We start from the raw sequence: 23,067 nt of genomic DNA, 5'->3' as shown, positions 1-23,067 counted from the left end.
AAAGCCAGCTGAAGATGAGCCAGTGTGTACTCAGCTGCCTAAAACTCAGGGCATGACCTCCCCAGTGCTGAGTACAGAGGGACAACCCCTGCCCTGCTCCTGCTGGCCACACCATTGCTGATCCAGGCCAGGATGCTGGTGGCCTTCTTGGCCACCCGGGCACACCCAGGCTCATCTTCAGCCAGCTGTTGACCAGCACCCCCAGGTCTTTCTCTGCTGGGCAGTTTCCAGCCACTCTGCTCCAAGCCTGGAGTGTTCATGGAGTTGTTGTGACCCAAGTGTAGAACCTGGCCCTTAGCCTCCTTTAACATCATCCCATGGGCTTTGGCCCCTCAATCCAGCCTGTCCAAGTCCCTTTGTAGAGCCTTCCTACCTCAGCAGATCAACATTCCTCCCAGCTTAGTGTCATCTGCAAGCTTCCTGATGCCCTCCCTCCCCTCCCATCTGCAGTAAGCCAGAGCACTCCAGCACAGCCTGCTCTGCTACAGGTTTATTTACAAAATATTATTTACAGTCTATCAATGTCTTGAGCTCTGATAAATAAAAACATCTCCTCCCCAGGGAAGGAATAAGGCAGACCACGTGCACCTCTTCTTGTCACAAAGACCCTATTCTAGCCTCTTTTGAAGAGGGCTAGAGGGAAATGAGCACCTAGAGGGCTGTTGTGTCCATGGCACAAATGAAGGTGCTGAGCAGGCTGCAGGGATCTCCATCTCCCCCCTGCAGTGTGCAGGTAAAGTCAGCAACATGTCAAGGTTATGGGCTCACACAGTGACAGCAGGCTCTGCTGCTACTGCCAGCTTCTCCCATCACTGACACCAGGAGCTGGTGTTAAGGCAAGAATAGCTGAACTAGAAGCTGTATCTCTTAAGCAGCAGCCTTGTGAAAGGCCAAATGGTTTGTTCCTGTTGTGATCTAAGGAAGACAGAAGGCTGCTGAGTGAGAAGGGACATGCCAGGGCATTTTTGGGGCCAATCTCAACATGTCTGTGTCTTGCATGTTCCCTGGGTGTCCCAATCTGGCTGAACCCTCATCTACAATCTTTAAGCATTCCCCAGTGCCCTCTACCTACTCTGCATGTATCCTCATGGATGAGATCCTGAAGGTGTGAAGCTCCAGTGTGTGTCCTGGAGGGATCCCTTGGTGCTGCACACAGAACAGGCTACAGGAGACAGGGCTGAGAGCAGTTTCTAAGAGCAGTGCTCTGAAAGGTACCGGTGGCTGCTGCAGAGCTAGAGCAAGAGGAAACAGGAACAAGAGTAGGTGCTGCTGCCCTGTGAGCCTCAGTGCTGGCTGGTCTCCTTAGCTTGTCCCAGTCACTCATTTGGAAGTGATTGCCATAGGAATGATTCCAAGTGATAGCTGGTAAGAATAGGCATTTAGCAACAACTGGTCACTCCTTGAAGCCTTGGATGCTGCACAGGATTCTCTTCTGGTGCCCTGGAAGTGACACTCCCATCTGTTTCAAGTCCCTTAAGGAAATAGGAAAAGAAAGGAAAAATTAATTGCTGTTCTTGTTCCTTAGGGCCTGGGATGGGGGTCAGGGCAGAGGTAGTTACCAAGCACCAGTTCAGAAAGCTTGCCCTCCCTCAGCACCTCTTACACCACCTTTCCTCTGGAAAGAAGAAACTTCTACATGTTCCTGCTCTTCCCTACCTACCTCTTCCCACCCAGTCACCTGGCTTCTCCCCCCTTGTGACTGAGCCTGTGCTTCCACTACACCAGGACTGTGTCCATGGCAGCTCCTGATGGCCTCAACCCTTTAGGAGGTCTGTCTCTGCACCACATCTGCCTGGTCAGAGCAGGACCCAGTGGTGGTGGTAAAGCATCTGACCTGAGTTCTTCTAAGGAGCCAGGGACTTGGCTATGACAGGACAGAGCCTGGCTGGTGGAGGAGGAGGGGCTCACCTCACCAGCTGATGTGGAGCTCAAAGCAAGAAAATGATCTTACAAAGTCCTACAAGGATGGGCGAATCCACAGATCAGAGAACTGTCTGCCAGCTCCTGTTTCCCTTTGCTGTTTGGGTTTCATTTGTGGTCAGAGCAGCTCAGGCCCTGAAGAGCCTCAAGCATGGACAGTCAGGGACTTAGTTTCAGTTTGGGCAGGTCCACATTGTTCTCGGCTCAGGCAAGAAGCCAGTCCACTGCCGCTGAACCATATGAAGAATGTGGAAAGAAGCCTTCCAGGTGAAGGTGAAAGTGTGTTCAGATGGCAGGGGGCCAGCCACAGCTGCTGGTAGCAGTGGTGCTGGTAGCAGTGCCCGGGGTGGCTTACTCAGCAGTGAGCTCCAGGATGGACTCCATGGTGTCCAGGCCGGCGGTGCGGAAGTTGGAGATGTAGCGCTTCATGCGGATGGACTCCAGCCACTCGGGGATGGAGCGGTAGGGGATCCCGTCCGAGCCGCTGCAGCTGGGCAGCCGCAGCGTCACCCTGCAGACACAGAGGGGAAAACCTGCACCACGGAAGCCTTGCAGCTGGCAAAGGGCTGTACACTGAGTCCAACCGCTCTCTAACTCTGCCAAGGCTGGTGCTAAGCCATGTCCCTCAGTACCACAGCTCTGCCTCTTTTCAGCACCTCCAGGCATGGGGATTCAAACACTTCCCTGGGCAGCCTGTGCCAGTCTCTGACAACCCTTTCAGTCAAGAACTTTCTCCTAATAGCCAACCCCAACCTCCCCTAGGGCAACATGAGGTCATTTCCTCCCCTCCTATCACTTGTTATTAGGGAGAAGAGACCAACCCCAGCCTCACTCCAACCACCTTGTAGGGTGAGGTCTCCCCTCAGCCTCTTTTGCTCTAGATAAAACAACTACAGGTCCCTCAGCCACTCCTCACCAGCCCTGTTCTGCAGACCCTTCACCAGGTTTCTTGCCCTGGACCCCCTCCAGCCCTTCAGTGTCCTTCTCATAGTGAGAGTCTCAAAACTGAACCCAGTCCTCAAGGTGTGGCTTCATCAGTGCCCAGTACGCAGGGACAATCACTGCCCTGCCCCTGCTGGTCACACCATTGCTGGCCCAGGCCAGGATGCTGGTGGCCTTCTTGGCCACACTGCTGACTCAAAATGGCCTGTACTATGTGACAGTACCTAGAGGGTAAGCAGCCTTTACCAGCCTCAAGCCAGGGCTAGACCAACTTTGCCCTCACTGTGCAAAGAGCAAATGACCGCCCAGGGCAATGGCTGTGCCCTCTGTCACCATGAAAGCGATGCCTACTCTCCTCTGCACACAGAGCAAAGTGCCTCCCTGCACCTCAAGGTACCTCCCCACCTGCTGGCTGAGCTGTCCCGCTCCAGTGGCAGCCCGCTCACCTGGGATCAAAGTCTGCCAGCGGCCGCAGGAGCTGCGGGCTGGCGAGGAAGTGCTGGAGCTGCGCTCGGATCTCCTGGAAGTGAGGCCTCCTGCTGCGGTCGTGCGCCCAGCAGCTCTTCATGAGCTCGTAGAGGATAGAGGGGCAGTCCACGGGCGGGGGCAGCCGGTACCCTTCCTCCAGGCTTTTCATCACCTGCACACACAACAGGCACCAGTGTGGCCAAGGGCACAGACTGCAAGAGGGGACCCAGAGACCTCCGTGGGGCTAGGAGCAGGCCCTTCAGCACTTTGCATAGCGTGCAAAGCCGCTGATAGCTGTATGAAGCAGGACTTGGGCAGCAAAGGATCAGGACTAGGGGATGGCAAAAAGTGAAGTGGCATACACGTGCACTTTCAGTCTTTACTAGCTTAGCTCCCACTTGCCATTCAGGGCATGTGTTCATGAGAAGTGAGGACCAAACTGTGCTGGCATGGGTCCAGAGAGCATAGAGGAACCAGCCTCAGCGTGTGCTAACCCCACAAATTTGCTGAACTGAGAGTGAGACTAGACACAACATTCCAGAGCCAGAGGAAAGACAGAAAGGAACCAACAGAGAACATCTCCAGGCCAACTAGTCTTTAATTTGGCTCTTTGTGGTTGACACCTCAACATGGTTCAGAGGCCCAAACACTTACTGCCCTCAGCTTGGTTGCACTGATTTTTAGCAGGGAGTGAGATGTACAAGTTCCATGTTCAAAAGAATCTCAAAGACTGCAGGCTGAGGGAAACCTCCAAACACTGGGCCCACATATTTTGTTTATTTTTGCAGCTAACCATTTTATCTCAGTATCTCTTACCTCTTGGTTGGTCATCTCCCCATAAGGCTTGTCACCGAATGACAGCACTTCCCACATGACAATTCCAAAGCTCCAGACATCACTGGCTGAAGTGAAAATCCGGTGAGCAATGGCCTCTGGGGCTGTCCATCGGATGGGAATCTTGCCCCCCTGCAAAAGAGCAGATACAGTGTACCCAGGGTGTGTCACTGAGCTGTGCTTCCACACTGCTTTTGTGCAGGGGGCTCACAAAGTGGTTTGAAGACTGAGCCCATTTCATTTGTATTCACATGTGACCACTCCTGGGGACATTGCTCAGGACAGAAGTGCTCTTGAAGCATGAATGCACTGAGGCCTCTGTTCAGCTGAATGCTACACAAAAGGGCTGTTGTGAGAGTCAGAGTCTGACACCAGCCTCAGCTGGATACCAGACATTAGCACCACTGGAACCTCCACTGAAAGGGACCTGTAAATGTCTCTAGTCCAGCCCCCAGGTGCACAGCAAGGCTATCTTCAGAGCTAGATTTAGTTAGTTCAGACCCCTTATCTTGATTCTCATTTCAAAACCCAAATCCATGGCTGAACCTGACCTCCAGCCAGGGAAGCACCACCCCTGGATCATCCATCCTGCAACCTGCAGCTGGGCTATGGGTTTTCCTCAGACATTTTCCACCCAGCTCTTCCCTGGGCCTGCTCTTTCCTACCATGCAGAACTTCTGCCATTCCCAGCTGGCAGAATCCCAATCCCTCTCGGACTACAGCTCACTCACAGGACTGCCAGAGTGGGCTGGCATTACCTTGGTTTCATAGGTGCCCTCTGCATCGTTCTCCAGCACTCGGGAGAGGCCAAAGTCGGAGACCTTGCACTGCAGGCTGCGTGTCACCAGGATGTTGCGAGCAGCCAGGTCACGGTGCACGTAGTTGTGTTCTGAAAGGTAGTTCATGCCAGAGGCTATTCCCTGCAGCATGCTCACAAGCTGCACAGGGCTAAATTTTTCCTCATTCTCCTGCATGGAAGAAAAAGTGAGAGAAAATCCTGGTCAAGTGACATCAGTCTGCTTGGTTTCTAGTTAGAGGCCTTAACAACCTGCAAAAGCAGCACCGGTGACCAAGTCCAGCATTAGTGCTGCAGTCCACAGGACCCAGCAGCTTCTCCCTAAGGGACTGGTGGTGGTCTCCAGAGTCATCAGGAGGAACCCACACCCAAAGACAGCAGTCTGGACACTGAACAAATTGAGTGACATTGAGCTGAGACTGCTGAGACTGGAAAGGTCAGTGAGCAGAAAGTAAGTGGATGTCTGGATCTTATTCCTAGTCTTCCTTTAGGGTCCTAAATGCAGGCCCAGCGCAAGCTCCAGCAGCACACAGGTCTGTTATTGACCGGAGTCTCTCACCCGGAGGAAGGTGTCCAGTGCTCCATTCTCCATGTACTCAGTGATGATCATCATTGGCCTCCCTTGAGGAAGACAAGAAGGTGTCAGCCTTTTTGCAAACCTCCTACTCTTGCCTTTGAATGCTTTCCACATTGCCCCAGCACAAAGAACCATATCCAACCCCAGCCAGCACTCCCACTCCACTGGCACAGCTGGCTGACCCGTTTCCTTCGACCTCCCTCAATGACTTTCTGTCACACGTAGAACCTTACAGCACCCCTTACACTGTGCCAACTTCTCATCCACTCCCCAACCCAAGAAGACCTCCCCTAACAGTACTTACGACTCTGCTGGCAATCCATACCTCTCCTCCTCCCTCACCCTCTGCCCTAGGCTCAGTGCCTATCTTCTCCCGGCACAGGCTCTCTGACAGCATTCCCTCTGAGGCTCCGGGAAGGTGCCCACTGCTGCTGTCACCGCAGGATTCTCCTTGCACTCACTTTTGGTGACGACTCCCTCCAGGCGCACGATGTTGGGGTGATTGAACTGCCCCATGATGGTTGCCTCGCGCAGGAAGTTCCACCACTGCGAGTCTGAGTACGTCGACTTCAGGGTCTTGATGGCCACCACGGTGCGTTCCTTCCCCGGCAGCCACAGCGACCCACGGTAGACCTCCCCAAACTCCCCTGAGGACAACCAGAGGCAAAAGGTCACAGCTGAACTCGGGAACGGGCAGCAAAATAACCGAGTGGAGGAACTGAACGACGGGAGAGTGACAAGGGACTCACCCTCTCCGATCACATTCTCCATAGTGACACAGGAGATGTCCAGCTCCTTAGTGAACTCCAGTACCCCTCTGCTGGGGTCATCATATGGTTGCAGATCTACATAGGGCTTCAACCAGACCTTCTCTATGGTCAAGGGAAACAAAAGAACAAATTCACCTGTCAACTCTGCTGGACAAGCTTTGTGGGGCCAAGCTACAGAAGCAGAGGGGAATCCAATGATACTAAACAAGCCTATCAACCATAAGCTGAAGATTATAGCTGTCTATCAAAGAGGCAAATTACAGCAGCAAATCCATGCCAGTATCTGATCTGAAACTGCTATTGCTCATTTCTCCCAACCCATTCCAGGCTTCTCCCTGGTCACAGCACTCCGCTGAAGCTCACCTCGATCAAAGCCTGAGGTGTTGTAATCCGGCCGTGCCTGCCTCCGATGAGCCTGCCTGCAATGTAAGGAGAGGTCATGAAAAGCCTGCACAGAGACAAAGCAGCACTGCCATGGTGTCTGCCCTGTTGGGCAGGGACAGAGGTAAGGGCAGCACAGAGCAAGGTGAGCCCAGACACTGCACCAGCTTGGTAGAGCACAGTTAGCAAGAAGAGAGGATGCTTCATTTCCCTTTTAAGATGCAGCTTTATCTCCATGCAGGCAGTTTTGTCCATCCTGCTGCTTGCTGGCTTACAGACTATCCATTTTACCTTTTCTGTACACATTCATAAAAACCTGATCATCTTACAGCCAAATGATGGCAGCCCTGTAGGCATGTAGAGAGGAAGTAGGATTTTGTATCCGGGCAGAGGACCACTACGGTAGTGGTACAAACGGGCCTGCACTGACTGGCTACACATACTGCACCTTCACTGAGCAGCAGATCTAGAAATGACTCTACCATACCACATCCACCTGCCATGGTAACAGTGGCAGTGCTGGGTTACAACAAACTGAGAATCACAGAGTCAAAGAATGTTAGGGGTTGGAAGGGACCCCCAAAAATCATCTAGTCCACCCTCCTGCCAGAGCAGCATCACCTAGGGCAGGTCACACAGGAACACATCCAGGGGGGTTGGAATGTCCCAGAAAAGGAGACTCCACAACCTCTCTGGGCAGCCTGCTCCAGGGCTCTGGCACCCCCACAGGGAAAAAGTTTCACCTTATGTTCACATGGAACCTGCTCTGCTAAAGCTTGCACCCATTGCCCCTTGTCCTATCACTGGACATCCTTGAGCAGAGCCTGGCTCCATCCTCCTGACACTGCCCTTCACATCCTGATCAAGAGGAATGAGGTCACCCCTCAGGCTCCTCTGTTCCAAGCTCAAGAGCCCCAGCTCCCTCAGCCTTTCCTCAGCAGGGAGATGTTCCACTGCCTTCAGCATCTTCGTGGCTCTGTGCTGGACTCTCTCAAGCAGTTCCCTGAGGTCCTTCTTGACCTGAGGGGCCCAGAACTGGACACAATATTCCAGATGTGGCCTCACCAGGGCAGAGTAAAGGGGCAGGAGAATCTCTCTGAACCTACTCACCTCACCCCTTCTAATTCACCCCAGGATGCCCTTGGCCTTCTAGGCCACCAGGCACATTGCTGGCTCATGGGCATCCTTCTATCCAACAGGACCACCAGGTCTCTTTCCCCAGAGCTGCTCTCCAACAGGTTAGTCCCCAGCCTATTCTGATCCATGGGGCTGTTCTTTCCCAGATGCAGACTCTACCCTTGGCCTTGGTGGATTTTGTTCAATTTCTCCCCAGGCAGCTCTCCAGCCTGTCCAGGTCTGGGTGAATGGCAGCACAGCCTTAGGGGTGTCAGCCACTGCTCCCAGTTTGGTGTCATCAGCAAACCTGCTGACAGTTCCCTCTGTGCCCTCACTCAGGTCCTTGATGAACATACTGAATAGTATTGGTCCCAGCATCAACCCTGAGGGACTCCACTAGATAGAGGCCTCCAACTAGGCTCTATCCCAGTGACTACAGCTCCCTGACTTCTTTCCTTCAACCTGTTCACATCCACCTCCCCACCTGATGATCCAGACCACACTGCCTCACTTTAGCTGCAAGGATGCAACTCCTCCCATCCTGCTAATTGGAATTACTTCCTGCCACTCACTCCAGCTCAGCACACAGCACACTGGGCTTACTCTTGCTTCTCTACCTGACCTTACTCTTGCTTCTCTGACCTTTACCTACTCAATATCCTGGGAGGCCTCTCTCCTTTTCTCAAGCCCCTGCAGCTCAGCCAGCCTGCCTCTGTCACTTCTTCAGTAACAACACATCAACACTCACCTGCGCCGAAAGACAAAGATCCCCAGAAGTAACCCAAGAAACAGTAGGACTCCAAAGATAATGGAGACTATGACTCCCCCAGACAGAGATCCTGAGTCTGCAGAAACAAAGACAGAGGGACACATCATTTAGAAGACCAAGAACTGTTTGTCTGGAATGGTATCACCTCCTTACCAGCTTCTACACAGTTAACTATTTAGCTAGATGAAGGCATGCCTTTGCTTTCCTCTCTGTCCTTACTCCATTACAACAAAACTGGCCTTCAAAAGCCAGTCCTATCACTGCAGGCCTTTGCAAACAGTCCCTCTGCAGCCTTCTTATAGCCCACTTCAGCTGCTGGAAGGCGGCCTGGAGCCTTCTCTTCTGCAGGCTGAACAACCCCAGCTCCCTCAGCCTGTCCTCATAGCAGAGGTGCTCCAGGCCCCTGATCATCTTTGTGGCCTCCTCTGGACCCTCTCCATCATGTCCAATCAACAGGAGTATCTGTGAATGTGTGGGATGAAGAGAGAGCAAACTCCATTAAAGAGAGCTTTGGATAAAGAGGAAGTCTCTCAGTGACCCAGGCAAAGAGGAGGCTGGATATGAGGCCTGTATGAGATGTTCTTTGACACAGGAGAAAGGTCTTCTTGTGGCCTCAACAGATTGTCCTTCTACACTGCTCCTTTGGTGGAGAACCTCTTTCAGCAGCTCATACCATCTTTTGGGCTCAGAGGCTGGACTACATACAGTGGAAGTAATAAAGCTGGAAAAGAATAGTGGTGCGGTCCTTGGAGCTCTCCTTTTCACTGGTCACCTTCACGGAAAAGGAGGCCCATGGGAATCATTTTGCTAACATTCAAACTCAGAAAGACTACCAGAATCAAATGTCTTCAGGAGAAACAGATGAAGGGTAGGCTAAGTAAAGTGCCAGCACAACACACAAACCTGAGACTGATCAGCCCTGAACACAAGAGCACATTTTGCATGGCAGCAAGGGAAGAGGATAAATCTCCCCTTGTTCTACATCTTCACAAAGCACCAGGTTTGGTCTGGGCAACAAGGAACTCAGGAGTGTGGTGTCTGTGCCTTACAGTTAGCAAAGCACAGCAAGAGATCCATGTACCATGTAAGTTTACAGTCTGATGGAGAAGGCAGCTCCTCCCAAATGAGGTCCAAGTGCTGTGCTTTACCTGGTGGAAGGGTGCGGAACTCCTGCTCTGGGGAGAAGGGCCCAGGCCCAAGGGGGGTGATGGATCTCACACGAAGCAGGTAGGCTGTGTCTGGCTGGAGGTCTCTCAGGGTGACATTTGGCTCAACAAGGTGTTTCACTGTGTAACGAGCCTCCTCCCCCTGCAGAAATCAAACAGGGCCACCCAGTGAACAAAGAGGACACGTTCACCCCTTTGGGTGAAAGAAGGCAGAGCAAGCAAGGCAGGCCTCACCTTCTCAAAGAACATGACCTCATACTCCACAGAGGAGCGGCTGCGCTGCCACGGGACAAGCCACGAAACAGAAAGACTACTGTCATCTCGTTGTGTCAGGACAAACTGGGACACTGTCACTGGAGCTGCAGGGAAACCAACACATCAGGAAGAAATACAAACATCAACCAGACCAGAGCCTCTCTGCACCACAGGCTATCTCATCCCTTCTCTGGTTATATCACGCAATGGGAACTCTCCCACTCTGCCCTGATGAGACCACACCTGGAATACCGTGTCCCGTTCTGCACTGGAGAGTGAAGGCTGGCTCTCCTTGTCCTTTATCATCAGCAGGAAGCAATGAGGTGAGCCAAAAGTAGCTCTGCCTTCCTAGCTCAGAGCTGTTACCCACACAGAGCACCCAGGAAGAAAAGTTGTCTTTTGTCACTAATTCAGAACTTGGGGAAAGCATCAAGACCTGTTTGGCACTGAGCTGTCCCTTTTCTGTAACCACACTTGGCAGCACTCTGGAAAGGGTTCACAGGATGGACAAAATAACTGGCTGGAAGCTAAGCTACAGAAACTTGGCAAGAACTTGCTTGGCTGCACCATCCTCATGACTTGATGTTTTCAGAGGTATACTGTTGCTGTAGTTTGGGTTCAGGTACAGCAGGGTTTCTGTTGTGGGCCATGGGCAATATTTCATGTCACAGTCCCTGCTCTTCCTGTCACACATTACTTAGGCTCAACTATGCTAGTGTATGACAGGGAAGGCTTTATCCTCCTCATTTCTAGTCCTTGGTGGACTCATAGCTCTTGGTGGGTAAGTACTGCTGGATTACTGCTGCTTTTACTCGCAAGGAATATGGCTGATGGACTTTACATGCCAGAGGCAGAGACACCTCAGAGTCTTTATCATACCATCCCAACACAAGTGGCAGACAGGAGAAGATGGAGAAAGCTTAACATTCAGAGATTCCACTTCCTTTCCCTGAAGAGCAGGAATAGCTTCTCCCTGCTTTTGCTAACCTGCATGCCCAACTGCAACCCAGACAGCTGGAGAAGTTCTCTGTGGAGCAGGTCCCATTCCTGAGACACCATTCTGAGCTTCCACTGTGAAGGTGTAGTTGGTGTAAGCTTCGAGGCCATCCACATCCACAGCAGGCTTGATGAGGCCGGAGGCACTGGGGGAGAACACCACGGCAGCCTCGCAGGGCTCGCAGGACAGGAAGTGGCAGCGCTGGCAGCCGACGGCGTAGGTCAGGTCTTTGCGCCCGCCGTGATCGCTGGGGGGCTGCCACCACAGACTCAGCTGTGTGCCAACGAGGGAGAAGCTGACGTTGCGAGGAGCTGAGGGAGGGCCTGCAAGAAGCATGAGAGAGAGCATTAGACCCAGCTGTCAGCACTCGAAGCATTGTGGCAGTTTTCCACCTGCTGATGCACTTTGAATGGATGCAGCCCTCTGTCCTCCCACCTTCCCCCTCTCTGATTTCTCATCCCTATTTCCCAACATTTTGTTTCATTTAATCCCCTTCTCTCCATAGAATCAAAGAATGATTTGGGTTAGAAGGGACCTTTAAAGATCATCTAATCCAACTCCACTGCCATGAGCAGGGACCTCTTCTATCAGATCAGGTTACTGAGAGTCCCACACAACCTGACCTTGAATGTTTCCAGGGATGAGGCATCACAATTTCTCTAAGCAATCTGCTCCAGTGTCTCATCACCCCCACTGTAAAAAATCCTTCTGTATGTCCCATCTAAACATACCCTCTTTCAGTTTAAAACTGTTGTCCCTTGTCCTGTCACTACAGGCCCTGGTAAAATTAATTTCTCCATCTCTCCCCCCTTTAAAGGCTGCACTAAAGCCCTCTGCTAGACTCACTGTAACAAGTCCATGTCTCTTTTGTTCTGGGGACCCCCAGAGCTGGATGCAGTACCCCAGGACAGGTCATACCAAAGCAGAGTGGAGGCAGAGATTCCCCTCCCTTGACCTGCTGGCCATGTTTCTTTTGATGCAGCCCAGAACATGACTGGCTTTCTAGGCAGCAAGCACACATGGCCAACTCCTGTCCAATTTTCCCTCCACCTACATCCTTCAATTCCTCCCTGCAGAGCTGGCCTCACTGAGTTCATGCCCAGTGTGCACAGCCCCTGCACTGTCCCCTCCATGACTCACGGGTACAAGCAACGTTCTGGCCCTCGGCGGGCGCTCGGTAGAAGCCCGGGTTGCAGGCACAGGTTGTAGCCCCTGCCTCGCTGGACAGGCTGTTGGGAGGACACTTCAGGCAGCGCTCGTTCTCCAGGGAGTGACGGTAGAACCCTCGCTGGCAGGCTGTGAAGGGACAAGGCAACACATGGTCAACGAGTAACCAGCCTGGGGCAGCTTCCTGACCATTCTTTCATCTGCTTGCTTTCCTTCCATTATCATAGCTCACAGAAGTGTTTATGTTGGAAGGGACCTCTGGAGTCCTCTGCTTGCTGGTTTCATATGGGGTAGCCAGTGGGCTTTTTAGCAGAAGCATCTTTTGTCCTGTCAAGGGTTTATAAGCATCGCCTAGCAGGGCCCTGGGGAACATCTAAGTCACGAACAGGTCACCTAACAGCACTGAGTGCAACAGCTATGCAGCCAACACAGATTTCAAGGGAACAGCTGCCACAGACTTGCTGTTTCCAGTTCTACACAGGAAGCAGCCACATCTGGCACTTTGGGCTTACTGCACTGCTGCTAGCTTGATCTACTGCTCTGCCTACCAGCTATCTCAAGGCCAATGCTTCACCTCTGTTAGCATGGAGCAAGGAGAAGTTAAGTGACAGAAGCTGAAGTAACCTGTGAACTTAATATTTACCAACCTGTGCTTAATGAATCTATCAAATGTTCTTCAGGTAAAGAAACAACCTATCACTAATCATATGGTTGAGGAACGCAGACACTGATTTTCTGCCACTCTACCACCTTGCATTTAGTTTGAGGGAATTAACTCTTTCATATTGCACTATAAAAGCAACAGTGTTCTGTATAACCCCCCAGGAGATCTCAACAGAGAAAGCCATCTGCTTAGCAGCCTGACACAAAAGGCTTAGTGTGGTGTAGCATAGTGTAAGAAATGATCCCTATCCAGAAGACAAAAACCATTCCAGCCACAGATGAACACCTGAGTGACCTAAAAAAAATACCCACTAACAAAGGCCAAACCAGACTCCTCACCATCAGTCTCAGGTAGAGTCACTATCCTCGCTGTATGCTGAGACCTCTCTCTGAATTATCATCAGAGAAGGGGCCTCATCTCTTTTCTGCTGGTCCCTCTTCATGCCCTGGGATGGCAGGCAGGCTGCCCCATTAACACTGCATCATGACAACTAGCCTACCAGTTGCATAGCAATACCATGGCACAACCACTTAGGGATACTGTGACAGTATACAGGTCAAAAAGATTTGCAGCAGTGAAGCCTAAAGAGCACAGAAAGGAGAAACAATCACAAGAAACAGGAGCAACCAGCACCTTCCAGTTTCAGGAAATAACAGAACCACTCAGGAGTTTGCCATCATAAGCTATAACCAAGAGACTGGGGGCAGTGACAGCAAAGACTCCTGAAAGAATTCAAAAGCTCAAGCACTGTCACCAGCCCGAAGAGATCCCATTTCTATTCCAGATCAAATCATCTTCCTGAGAATCAGGCAAGAAGAAAAGCTACTTTGATTTACAGGTGATAGGAATGAGGCTACTCACAACTGAGAACACTTCTATGTGCTGCAGGGAAGATGAAAGCTTTCTTGCCTCCTGCTGCTTTGCTCCAGCACAAGATTTTGAAATTTCAGACACTGGGTCAGTTGGGTTCAGGAGAGCTTTGACAGCACCATGAAAAAACAATGAATCAGAGCACAGACTTGTATAACACAGAGGTTCTAATGTTCCCTGGATAATACTACCTGCCATAAATATGTGACAATATATGCAGCCTCTTCTTACCAGACAGTCTGGGAAAACTGGGCTTGGGGATCTTTGCAAGAGTAGCTAGCCCCAAGAGAACTGCAACTTCTGCTCCTCCAGGCCTATGCTCTGGTGCTGCTCCTGCCCCCAGCCCCTTCACCCGCTGGTGAAACCCTTCAAGCAGAAGAGCTGCACTGCAGGAAGACTGCAGAGGGAGTGCAGGGAGGGAGCTGCACCGGGGAGCATTTGGGCAAAGGGACAAACCCAGCAGGCTGGTAGGCAGGCAGCAGCTGGCTGGACCGGGTGACAGCACCCCAGGCCATCTCTACCTCTGTGCACTGAAGCAGGAAAGGAGGTGCAGGCCGGCGCGGAGGCAGCCCGCACGCCCCAGACGCCAGCACGGCCGCAGCCTCGGGTCTGGATACGCTGCAATGGAGGCGGGCAGTGGGCATGAGGCCATCCCGTATCGGGCCTGCGGCCCACGCAAGCCCATGCCAGCCCCGACCAGCGCCCAGGGAGCGGCGGGCACAGCCCTGCCCCGCAGCCAGGGCGAACCCTGGAGGCCCGAGAGGACGCGGCCCGGCGCCTCTGGGCAGGTGCCTGCTGCCCCGTCCCGGCCTGTGGCCCCGGGTCGCGGCCGCCGTCTGACCGAACCGGGCGCTGCGGATCGGCGCCCGGCGCCTCGGCTTCCCCATCGCAGCAAGCTGGGCCCACCAGCCTGCCGTACCGGCGGCGGCCTGCAGGGGGCCGCACAGCACCGGCGGCTGCGGGCCGCAAGCGAGGCGGCCAAGCCGCAGCGCCCGCCGGGGCCCGACCCGCCCCGTAGGCGGTGTGAAACCCCCTCCGGGGGACGGGGCAAGCAGACAGCGGCAAGCGACGGCCCACGCCTGTGGTATGGCAAGGGGAGCAGGCTACCCCGGCGGGCGGCAGGCCGGCTCCCAGCGCTGCCTGCCTCCGAGCGCTGCTTGTCTCCCTGCCTGGAGACCTTGAGCTCCCTGGGCAGAAGCAAAGGAGAGGCTGCCCTCGGCCCACCGAGGAGCGCAACCAGCGCGGGCGGAGCACGGCAAGCAGTCCCAGCTCCCGCCACGGCCCCATGGTCCCCCACACCTGTTTTCCCTGAGCCATGGGCACCCGCTCCAGGCAACAGGACGGGAAAAACAAGCCTGCGAAAGGGCCTGCTCCAGACTACTGGCCGGGCACCAGGGAGCTGAGAGGATGGCTGGGGTGCTATCTTCACTCCATCTTCTTTATCCTTATTCTTCACTAGGAGGGTGGCAGGGCACAGGAGCAGGCTGCCCAGAGAGGTCGTGGAGTCTCCCTCCCTGGAAGCATTCCAAACCCCCCTGGATGTGTTCCTGTGTGATTTGCTTCAGGTGATCCTGCTCTAGCAGGTGGACTAGATGAGCTTCAGGGGTCACTGCCAATCCCTAACATTCTGGGCCAGCAAGCACTGAGCAGTCTTGCAGACCTGGGCTTTCAGGGAGCACAGGGACACAGCCAGCCTTCCTGTTCACAGTCAGTTACATATGTGAGGAAATTAATCACAGAACAACAGCAAAGCCTGCAACACAATGAGAGGCTGAGATAGGATACACTGGGCAGGTACAGTTTTTCTGAGATTATAGGATAGTTGATCTATTCTATACCTGGGAAAATCTTACATGGATAAGAGTTTACTGAGCTGTTGAGTGAACCAGTTAAGAATCTCAGCCTCTGGCTTTCTGTTCCCTCCTGTGCTGTAACAGAGGACAGGTTCTCCTCCCTGTTAATGAGTTAAGGCTTCAGCTTTCCTCATTTTTAGTTCCTACTTAAGGCAAAACTTGGAACTGTTGAAAAACGTTTACAAATGTAAATCAGCTTGGACTGCTTGTGCCATCTCAGCAATTTAACCACATCCTTATTGCCTGCAACAAACAAAGAGTCTTTGCATCCATACCAGCAAAGCATCCACATAGATCAGCCCTTAACTAGCAAAGTGACCTTCAAAGCCAGCAAGAACCAGTGGATATGGTCCAGGACCTGACAAACAACATGATAATCTAACTTAAAACCATATAAGCAAAAGGACTTCAAAGTGTGAAACAATGTTCAAGAAAGGCTTCTCTCCTGAACACCATCAGAGATTGCTAGAGACCACAGCTCCTAGCTGGAAGACCCCTGCCTAAAATGAACCCCTCACCCTCTGAGCATGCCCAGTGAATTCAAGAGAAGCTGGACCTTCAGCTGCTGGACTGCCCCATGGATGGTTAGCAGGTGTTGCCATGAGGTGTAGCTACTACATCTCACTGTACAAATAACTGCCAGGAAGTTCTCTTGGTGTGTGCTGGGTTTGTGGGGATGCCCCCAGCACCCAAACTTGCACAGCTCTCTAATAAAGCAATGGCTGCTCCTTAGTGCCAGCCCCAGCAGGGAGGAGCTGGGGTCTCCATTATGGTGACAGTTTTGGTGACCCACATCAGACTGTGTCTGATGCTCAGGAGTTTCACAGGATCTTGAGGACCATGGAAGTTTTGTTGGGGAGATCCTCCAGTCCCTTGGTCTGGTGAGTTCAGAGCAAGACCCCTGGGTCTGTGTTAAGCATTATTAAAGGATGAACCTAGTCATAATTCAGGAAATGCTTTCCTAAGGGATCAGGGCATAAAGGATAGAGAAAGCGTCTGGACTGGGAATCAAGGCTTAATTGCACACTATTATGGGGACTCCTGGAGTGCCAGCCCAGGTGCAAAGGCTTGATGGCATGTTACTGAGTGCCAGCCAGGGTACAGGTTATGGCTGTGTTCAGAACTGTACAGGTTACTGTCATATTCAGAACTGTAATTAGCATGGTCTCTTTCATTAGGCAGAGTAGTGTGTAATTTGGTTGGTTGGTTGGTTTTACTGTGGGGTCCAGTCAGTTGTCTAAGGGGTCTGAGAGAATTATCTTAAAGAAGTTGCCTCTGGGATGTCTTTTAAGCAATGATCATGAAACAAGTGTTAATTGTGTGAACTGACTTGGATGTGTAGTAATGAGAAATGAGCTTGAGTTGGTAATTCTTGAGTAGCAGCACCTGGCAGGGTCAGGGACCAAGATCCTTGCAGGGGTGCTAGTCTATGGCAGTGAGAGTGATGCCAGCTGAGGTTAAGGTAGATGTTGAGTGTGCAGCTCTTGCTGGGAGGAGGAGCTGGGGCACAGTCCTTCAATCATCCTCATCTCTGCTCTGTTCAGAGATTTTTGTGTGTTTTTTGGGGGGGTTGATTTGTATTTGGTTGGGGGTTTTTTGGTTTGTTTTTAATATTCTAACCCTGGCTCTGTGATTTTCTATGAGATGTCTGCATGATTTTGTGTGGAGGATTGAGTAACACAGTTGTGGATGCTGAGCATGTGTTCCGTTTGACTCAGTATCGTACTTAGGGGTATAGACTTTGCCTAATTAACTGCAAAACAAATGCCAAAGACACTCACTTGGGCACTATAGCCTGTGGGAAGCTGCATGTGTGTTGTTTTAACCTGGCTTCAGTAGTTCTAGCTGAAACAGGGCTGCCTTTGACTGCTGGCAGCTCCCCATGCTGTGACAGACAGCATCAGAATCTTCTAGTGAGGAAGAAACTGACACTGCCAGTCTGGTGTCTAGAAGGACTCGGGGACAAAGAGCTGTGATTCTGGCCCCTCTTAGCCAGGCTGTGGGACCTGCAGGAAACCAGTCTGTATGCATCTAGAGTGCTGTTAAACTGGAATGAAGATCCACAATCCTAAGTGGGAAGACACACAGGCTCTGCTGGAACTTGTTTACTCCAGAGCAAAAATAGCCAGTCTGGGATAAGGCAGCAGAGAAAGTGGCTCAGAAGCATGTACCCAACTTTGTATCTCCTCAGGGAGGATATGAAATGGAATCCTGATAGAGCTGATGAATTGGAAAGTCTAATGGAATATCAAGACTTCATTCTGTATGGAAGTTAAGATGGACTAGAGAACCCTACAATTTGCCTAAACTGGATGAAGAGGCATTGTGTGAGGTAGCCTTAAAGTGGGCAGATTTGACTGCAGAGGATGCTGGCAATATGAACCTGTTCAATGTGTTGTTTGTTGGTCAGTCAGCATCCAACAGTCAAAACAAACTGCAGAAGGAGAAGACTGGATGATGACAATTGCACACTAATAGAACAAGGGGAAGGAAAAAGAGAAATGAAGACAAGTTGCAGAAAGAGCCAGAGGAAGTGTTTGAGGAAGACTGAGAGGCAGAGGTGGAGGTCATGAAGGCAATGCTGGTTGTGACCTTCCTTTAGGAATCACTGTGCTTACTACAGGAAGAAGAGACACTGAAAAAGAGAATGCCCAACAAAGGAAGCAGCTGGAATAGTGGCAGAAACTGAATTAAGACTGAAGGGGACCAGAGGAATCTGCTCTGGTCCTCTGGTTCCAGTTAACCTGGGGAATAAAATAATGAATTATTTCGATTGATAAAAGTTACTTATTTAATAACAAATAGCTTTACAGGACCTATAGGGAAAAGGAAAATAAATGCTGCTGGTGCCACAGGGGTGGAGACTCCATGCAATTTTTTTTCCACAGCCTATGGCACTTTCAGTTGGAGACATTAAACTAAGAGACGAGTTTCTCTAGATGTTAGAATGTCTGTTACCTCTGATGGAAGTGACTAATTAAACAAATTAGGAGCACAAATAACTTTTGAACTGGAATAAAGTTCAAGCCCATGTTTCAACTAATAATGGAGAGCACAAGTATAGATGCCAGAGGAATCCTCTCAGACAGGGAACATCGAACAGGAAGACCAGAGAGAGATCCCTCCCAAAACAATCAGTGTGGGGATTCCTTCTTGTGTGGGCAACCGAGAAGCCCAGAAGAGCCAAATCAGCAGAACCGGTAAGAGTAGAACTGAAACCAAGGGTGAAACTGGCAAGATGCAAACAATACTCTTCAGAATTGGAAGCTTGGGTGGGATTGGAGCCCACAGTCATCAGTTCCTTGAAATGCAGATCATTATGGGTGTGCCAGTTCAAATACAGTGCTCCAGCTGTACCAGTCCATGTTCCTCAAAATGGGTAAAAGTTCTAAGGGCTGTCAGTAAGACTGTGATGGATCTACTCCTGGCAGGACCTCATCTTTATATAGTATCAATAACAGTAGTTGACTAATATCTATTTAACAGTATGGGACTTAAATAATCTTTCTTTTATAGTCCGTTGGAGGAACAAATTAATCGTTTTTTGAACAAGAAAGCTCAACAACTGGAGGAATTATGCTGGACACAACTCCCACAGGGACTTAAAAACAAGCCCTACAAACATTGATAAGATAATGGCAGAAGAACTGGAGCAATGGGAAGCTTGGCAATAAAGGGAGAATGAAAGGTTAGCTACGCTGTGGTTACTCTAGAGGGTGAAATCGAAGTGAGACCATTACCAGCAAACATATTCCTTCACAAAGCTGAATTGATTGCTCTGACCCAAGCCTTGGACATCCTTATTGCTTGGAACTAACAAAGAGTCTTTGCATCCATATCAGCAAAGCATCCACATAGATCAGCCCTTAATTAACAAAGTGACCTTCAAAGCCAGCAAGAACCAGTGGAGATGGTTCAGGACCTGACAAACAACATGATAATCTAACTTAAAACCATATAAGCAAAAAGAATTCACAGGCTGAAATAAAGTTCAAGAAAGGCTTCTCTCCTGAACACCATCAGAGATTGTTAGAGACCACAGCTCCTAGCTGGAAGACCCCTGCCTAAAATGAATCCTTCACCCTCTGAGCATGCCCAGTGAATTCAAGAGAAGCTGGACCTTCAGTGTGCAGCAAGCAAGAGACTGCCCCATGGATGGTTAGCAGGTGTTGCCATGAGGTGTAGCTACTACATCTCACTGTACAAATAACTGCCAGGAAGTTCTCTTGGTGTGTGCTGGGTTTGTGGGGATGCCTCCAGCACCCAAACTTGCACAGCTCTCTAATAATGCAATGGCTGCTCCTTAGTGCCAGCCCCAGCAGGGAGGAGCTGGGGTCTCCATTATGGTGACCCACATCAGACTGTGTCTGATGCTCAGGAGTTTCACAGGATCTTGAGGACCATGGAAGTTTTGTTGGGGAGATCCTCCAGTCCCTTGGTCTGGTGAGTTCAGAGCAAGACCCCTGGGTCTGTGTTAAGCATTATTAAATGAGGACAAAGTAGAAGCTGTGACATCAGTCTTTATCCTGACCTGGATTGTTCCCAGTCCTTTGCACAATGCCTGTTTTTTCCAATGAATGGAGAGGACACCAAGGTACCACCAGCAGGCAACCTACATACACCTTCTCTAATCCTCCAGTAAGACACTGTTGTGGACCCTCCTTCCCCCTTCTAGGTTCTCCCCTCTTCCCCTCCTCTCCTGGGAGACCTCCCCAGTGCTTACTGATCATAGAGAAGACAATTTTGGCTGCAGCTGTACTTGGGCAGAGTGGGATGAAAGCACAGATGTAGAATTAATCTGTGCTGTGATAGCAGTCAGGACTTGTCCAGACATGACAGCTTCCCTGCCCCTTCCCAGGGCAGTGCTCTCAGGAGGGTGGGGAGAGCAAGTGGAAAAACTGGCTGGGCTGTGCAAGAAGAGGTGGTTGCTGGAGGATCTTGTGCTTCAACCTTCTCCAGCTCCCCAAGCAAAACGAGCAACAAGCAGTAAGGATTCACAGAGGCACCATATTGTTGCAGCAAAGAAAAGGTAGAACAAAGCAGAGAAGCAGGGCAGCTGCTGACCCTGAGAGCAGTGCATGAATTCCTTTTTCTGTCTGCTTTAGCTTTGTGCTGTATGGCTTTGCCAACAAGAGCAGAGATGTGCTATTGCCTCCCTCTTTGCAGTAATACACAGCCTCCAAAACACCACACATCCTCTCCCCTGACAAACATTCTGGGGTGCCCTAAGAAGCTAAATCTTGTTCCCTCTGTGGCAAAGGAGAGCCCTGCATTGTTCACTCCAACAGCCATGGCTCTCTGTGGCTCCTGAACTCCAAGGACTCCTATGCTTGCCAATTGCTCTTCCTCAGAAATGCACCAGACACCCGTGGCATTGTGCAAGGTGCTCTGCATCATTTCCCAAGACAGAAGAGCCACCCCAGTCCAAGCAGAAGGGGACACAGAAGAAACTTGCCCTGCTCTGTCTGTCAGCCTTCTAGTCACGGGACACATACCCTGCTTGTGCATCTGACACGTCTGCCCTGAGAGAACAAGGCTGCCCTGTAAGGGTTAGGAACCAGTTGTTGAGTAAGTCAGCGTCAATCACAGTTACAGCTCCCAGAAACCAGCTCCAGAGCTGAAGGCTCCTGGATGAAGCCCAAGAGGGAGTGGAGAGCTCTGTGCAAGTCGTACACCTGACATGAGGAGAAAAATCACAACTCAAAAGCAGAAGCTAAGGAGGGAAAGGTGTACGACGCACCTGGCAGGCACAGAGAGCGGGCAAGAGAAGAGGCAGACCACACCAACTCCCCCAGTCCCACTTTACGCTTACAGATGGTCTGATCTCTAGCTGCCTGGAAGCTCTCCCGTGGCCCGCTGCCAGCGTCTGTCTGCATACTCACCTACGCAGCTCCCATTGACTTCCTCAAAGCCCACGGCACAAAGGCACCGGCCCATGGGTACCAGCCACTCCCCGTCCGTGCTGCAGTGCATCCGGGGCGCGGAGCCCACTTCTTCAGCTGCGTCCTCCACGCAGACCCCGGGGACTTCCGTCAGCCCCTCCGAGCCCGCCAGCGTCTCTGGAAAGCGGGCCAGGCCGCGCACGGCCTCCGGGCAGGTCTTGTAGTAGACACGGACGGACACCATGGCGATGCAGGCCCCGGAGTTCTGGAAGGCCAGGTAGAAGCCCCGGTGGGACAGCTTCCCGATGGGGCACACCTCCGTGTTCAGCTGCATGGCGCCCGACTCGATGTCTCTGCTTGTGAAGCTGCGATCTGCTGCCACGGTGTTGAGCTGAGGGGGAGAAGGCCACAGCTGTAACACCTGAGCAGGCACTGGCAGCTGAGACACCCATGGCTCTCAAACTTCTTTTACACTGAGGTCTTTCAGAGCCTGGATGGTCAGCTGCTCACAGTGCCAGAGCACGGCATGCTTGCTTTGCACTTGAAGGAGGCATTTGCAATGGGGCCCACATCCCTTCCTGCCTACATGCCTTCCATTATCTCCTTTCAACTCTTTTACAGTGGTTCACTAGTCTTATACAGTGCAGAATCACAGAATTGGGTTTGGAAGGGGCCTCCAGCCATCATCTAGTCCAATCCCCTGCTAAAGCCCTATGTTCTGGATCTCTGATCTCAGAGGTCTTTAGGAACTGTCCCCAAAGAAGAAAAAGCTCTCTTTTGTGGTATGTTGCTCTGCAAATTGCATGCAGTAAAATTGCAGCACTACTTAGAGTTGTGTTTTTTAAACTGACCAGTGAATGACAGCCACCTGCTTCTAAGCTGTCCTTGATGCAGATCAGATCCTCTACTGCAAGGTGCTTCTCAGGCAGTGCTAAACATATTTCAGCATTCTAGATTGTTAGGTGAAAAGTTCTCCCATGCTCTTACATTCCCACTGCCTCAGCAAACAGAGGATGAAAGTGAGATGCTTTCAGTGCTTGGGCAGAGGGGAAAGGCCTCTGTGGCATCATGTGATGTGAAGAGCTGGGTTCCAGGTGCCTTTCTTCTCAGAGGGAGAGCCTCATAACTAATTCTCTCCACTCCAGGCCCCTTCTCATTGCATGATCCCACCCACTCTCTGTAGCTGGAAGGCAGATGAAAGGATCTGCACAGCAGCTGCATTTGAGTGGGATCATAAGGCAGGTTTAGGATTTGTGGAGGTATTGTACAAAGCCACATTGTAAGCTGCAAGGGAGGAAGAGGAGCACTGGGGAGGGAGGAGCAGCAGTTGCTAGGGTCCTGCTCTGCCTGTGGCAGCCTTTATGGTTTGGGTTTTTCCATCACATGCCATTTAAACTGCAGAGGAAAGGGCAGTCAAATAACTTAGTTCTGTGGTTCTTTTAGGACAGAACTAGGTTACAGAATTTCCTCTAAAGAACACCTGAGGCTTCCTGTTCTGCAAGTCAAATGTTTCCAGGACAAGAGGGAATTGTGCTGGGGGAAACAGCAGTTAGAATCCAGTGGTGTTAAATGCTTTCACACAAGGAAAAGCTTCATTACAGCAAGCCATCACCTTCAGTTCTGCAAAACAAGACCCTGCA

At 51.3% G+C, this 23,067-nt stretch overlaps 1 protein-coding gene across 1 annotated transcript in view; it reads right to left on the bottom strand.

Moving 5' to 3' along the window:
• Window positions 1-472: 472 nt before the first annotated feature.
• The window catches only part of EPHA1 (EPH receptor A1), a 37,320-nt gene continuing 14,725 nt past the window's right edge, over window positions 473-23,067 (bottom strand). The window contains exons 4-18 of the mRNA XM_068142074.1: window positions 21,428-21,818; window positions 12,132-12,287; window positions 10,982-11,314; window positions 9,974-10,098; window positions 9,722-9,881; window positions 8,553-8,649; window positions 6,671-6,726; window positions 6,287-6,409; window positions 5,999-6,184; window positions 5,520-5,581; window positions 4,923-5,132; window positions 4,147-4,296; window positions 3,309-3,502; window positions 2,276-2,431; window positions 473-1,472 (exon numbers count right to left, since the gene is read on the bottom strand). Of these exons, the coding sequence (XP_067998175.1) occupies window positions 1,394-1,472; window positions 2,276-2,431; window positions 3,309-3,502; window positions 4,147-4,296; window positions 4,923-5,132; window positions 5,520-5,581; window positions 5,999-6,184; window positions 6,287-6,409; window positions 6,671-6,726; window positions 8,553-8,649; window positions 9,722-9,881; window positions 9,974-10,098; window positions 10,982-11,314; window positions 12,132-12,287; window positions 21,428-21,818 (2,478 nt within the window). The 3' untranslated portion in view covers window positions 473-1,393. The remainder of the gene's footprint in view (window positions 1,473-2,275; window positions 2,432-3,308; window positions 3,503-4,146; window positions 4,297-4,922; window positions 5,133-5,519; window positions 5,582-5,998; window positions 6,185-6,286; window positions 6,410-6,670; window positions 6,727-8,552; window positions 8,650-9,721; window positions 9,882-9,973; window positions 10,099-10,981; window positions 11,315-12,131; window positions 12,288-21,427; window positions 21,819-23,067) is intronic.

Source organism: Melanerpes formicivorus, unplaced genomic scaffold (assembly GCF_026170545.1).
Source record: "Melanerpes formicivorus ecotype bairdi unplaced genomic scaffold, bMelFor1.0.p_v2 SCAF_8, whole genome shotgun sequence".
Lineage (NCBI taxonomy): Eukaryota > Metazoa > Chordata > Aves > Piciformes > Picidae > Melanerpes > Melanerpes formicivorus.
The sequence above is the reverse complement of the archived record's forward strand: the minus strand, read 5'-3'. Positions and strand labels throughout refer to the sequence as shown.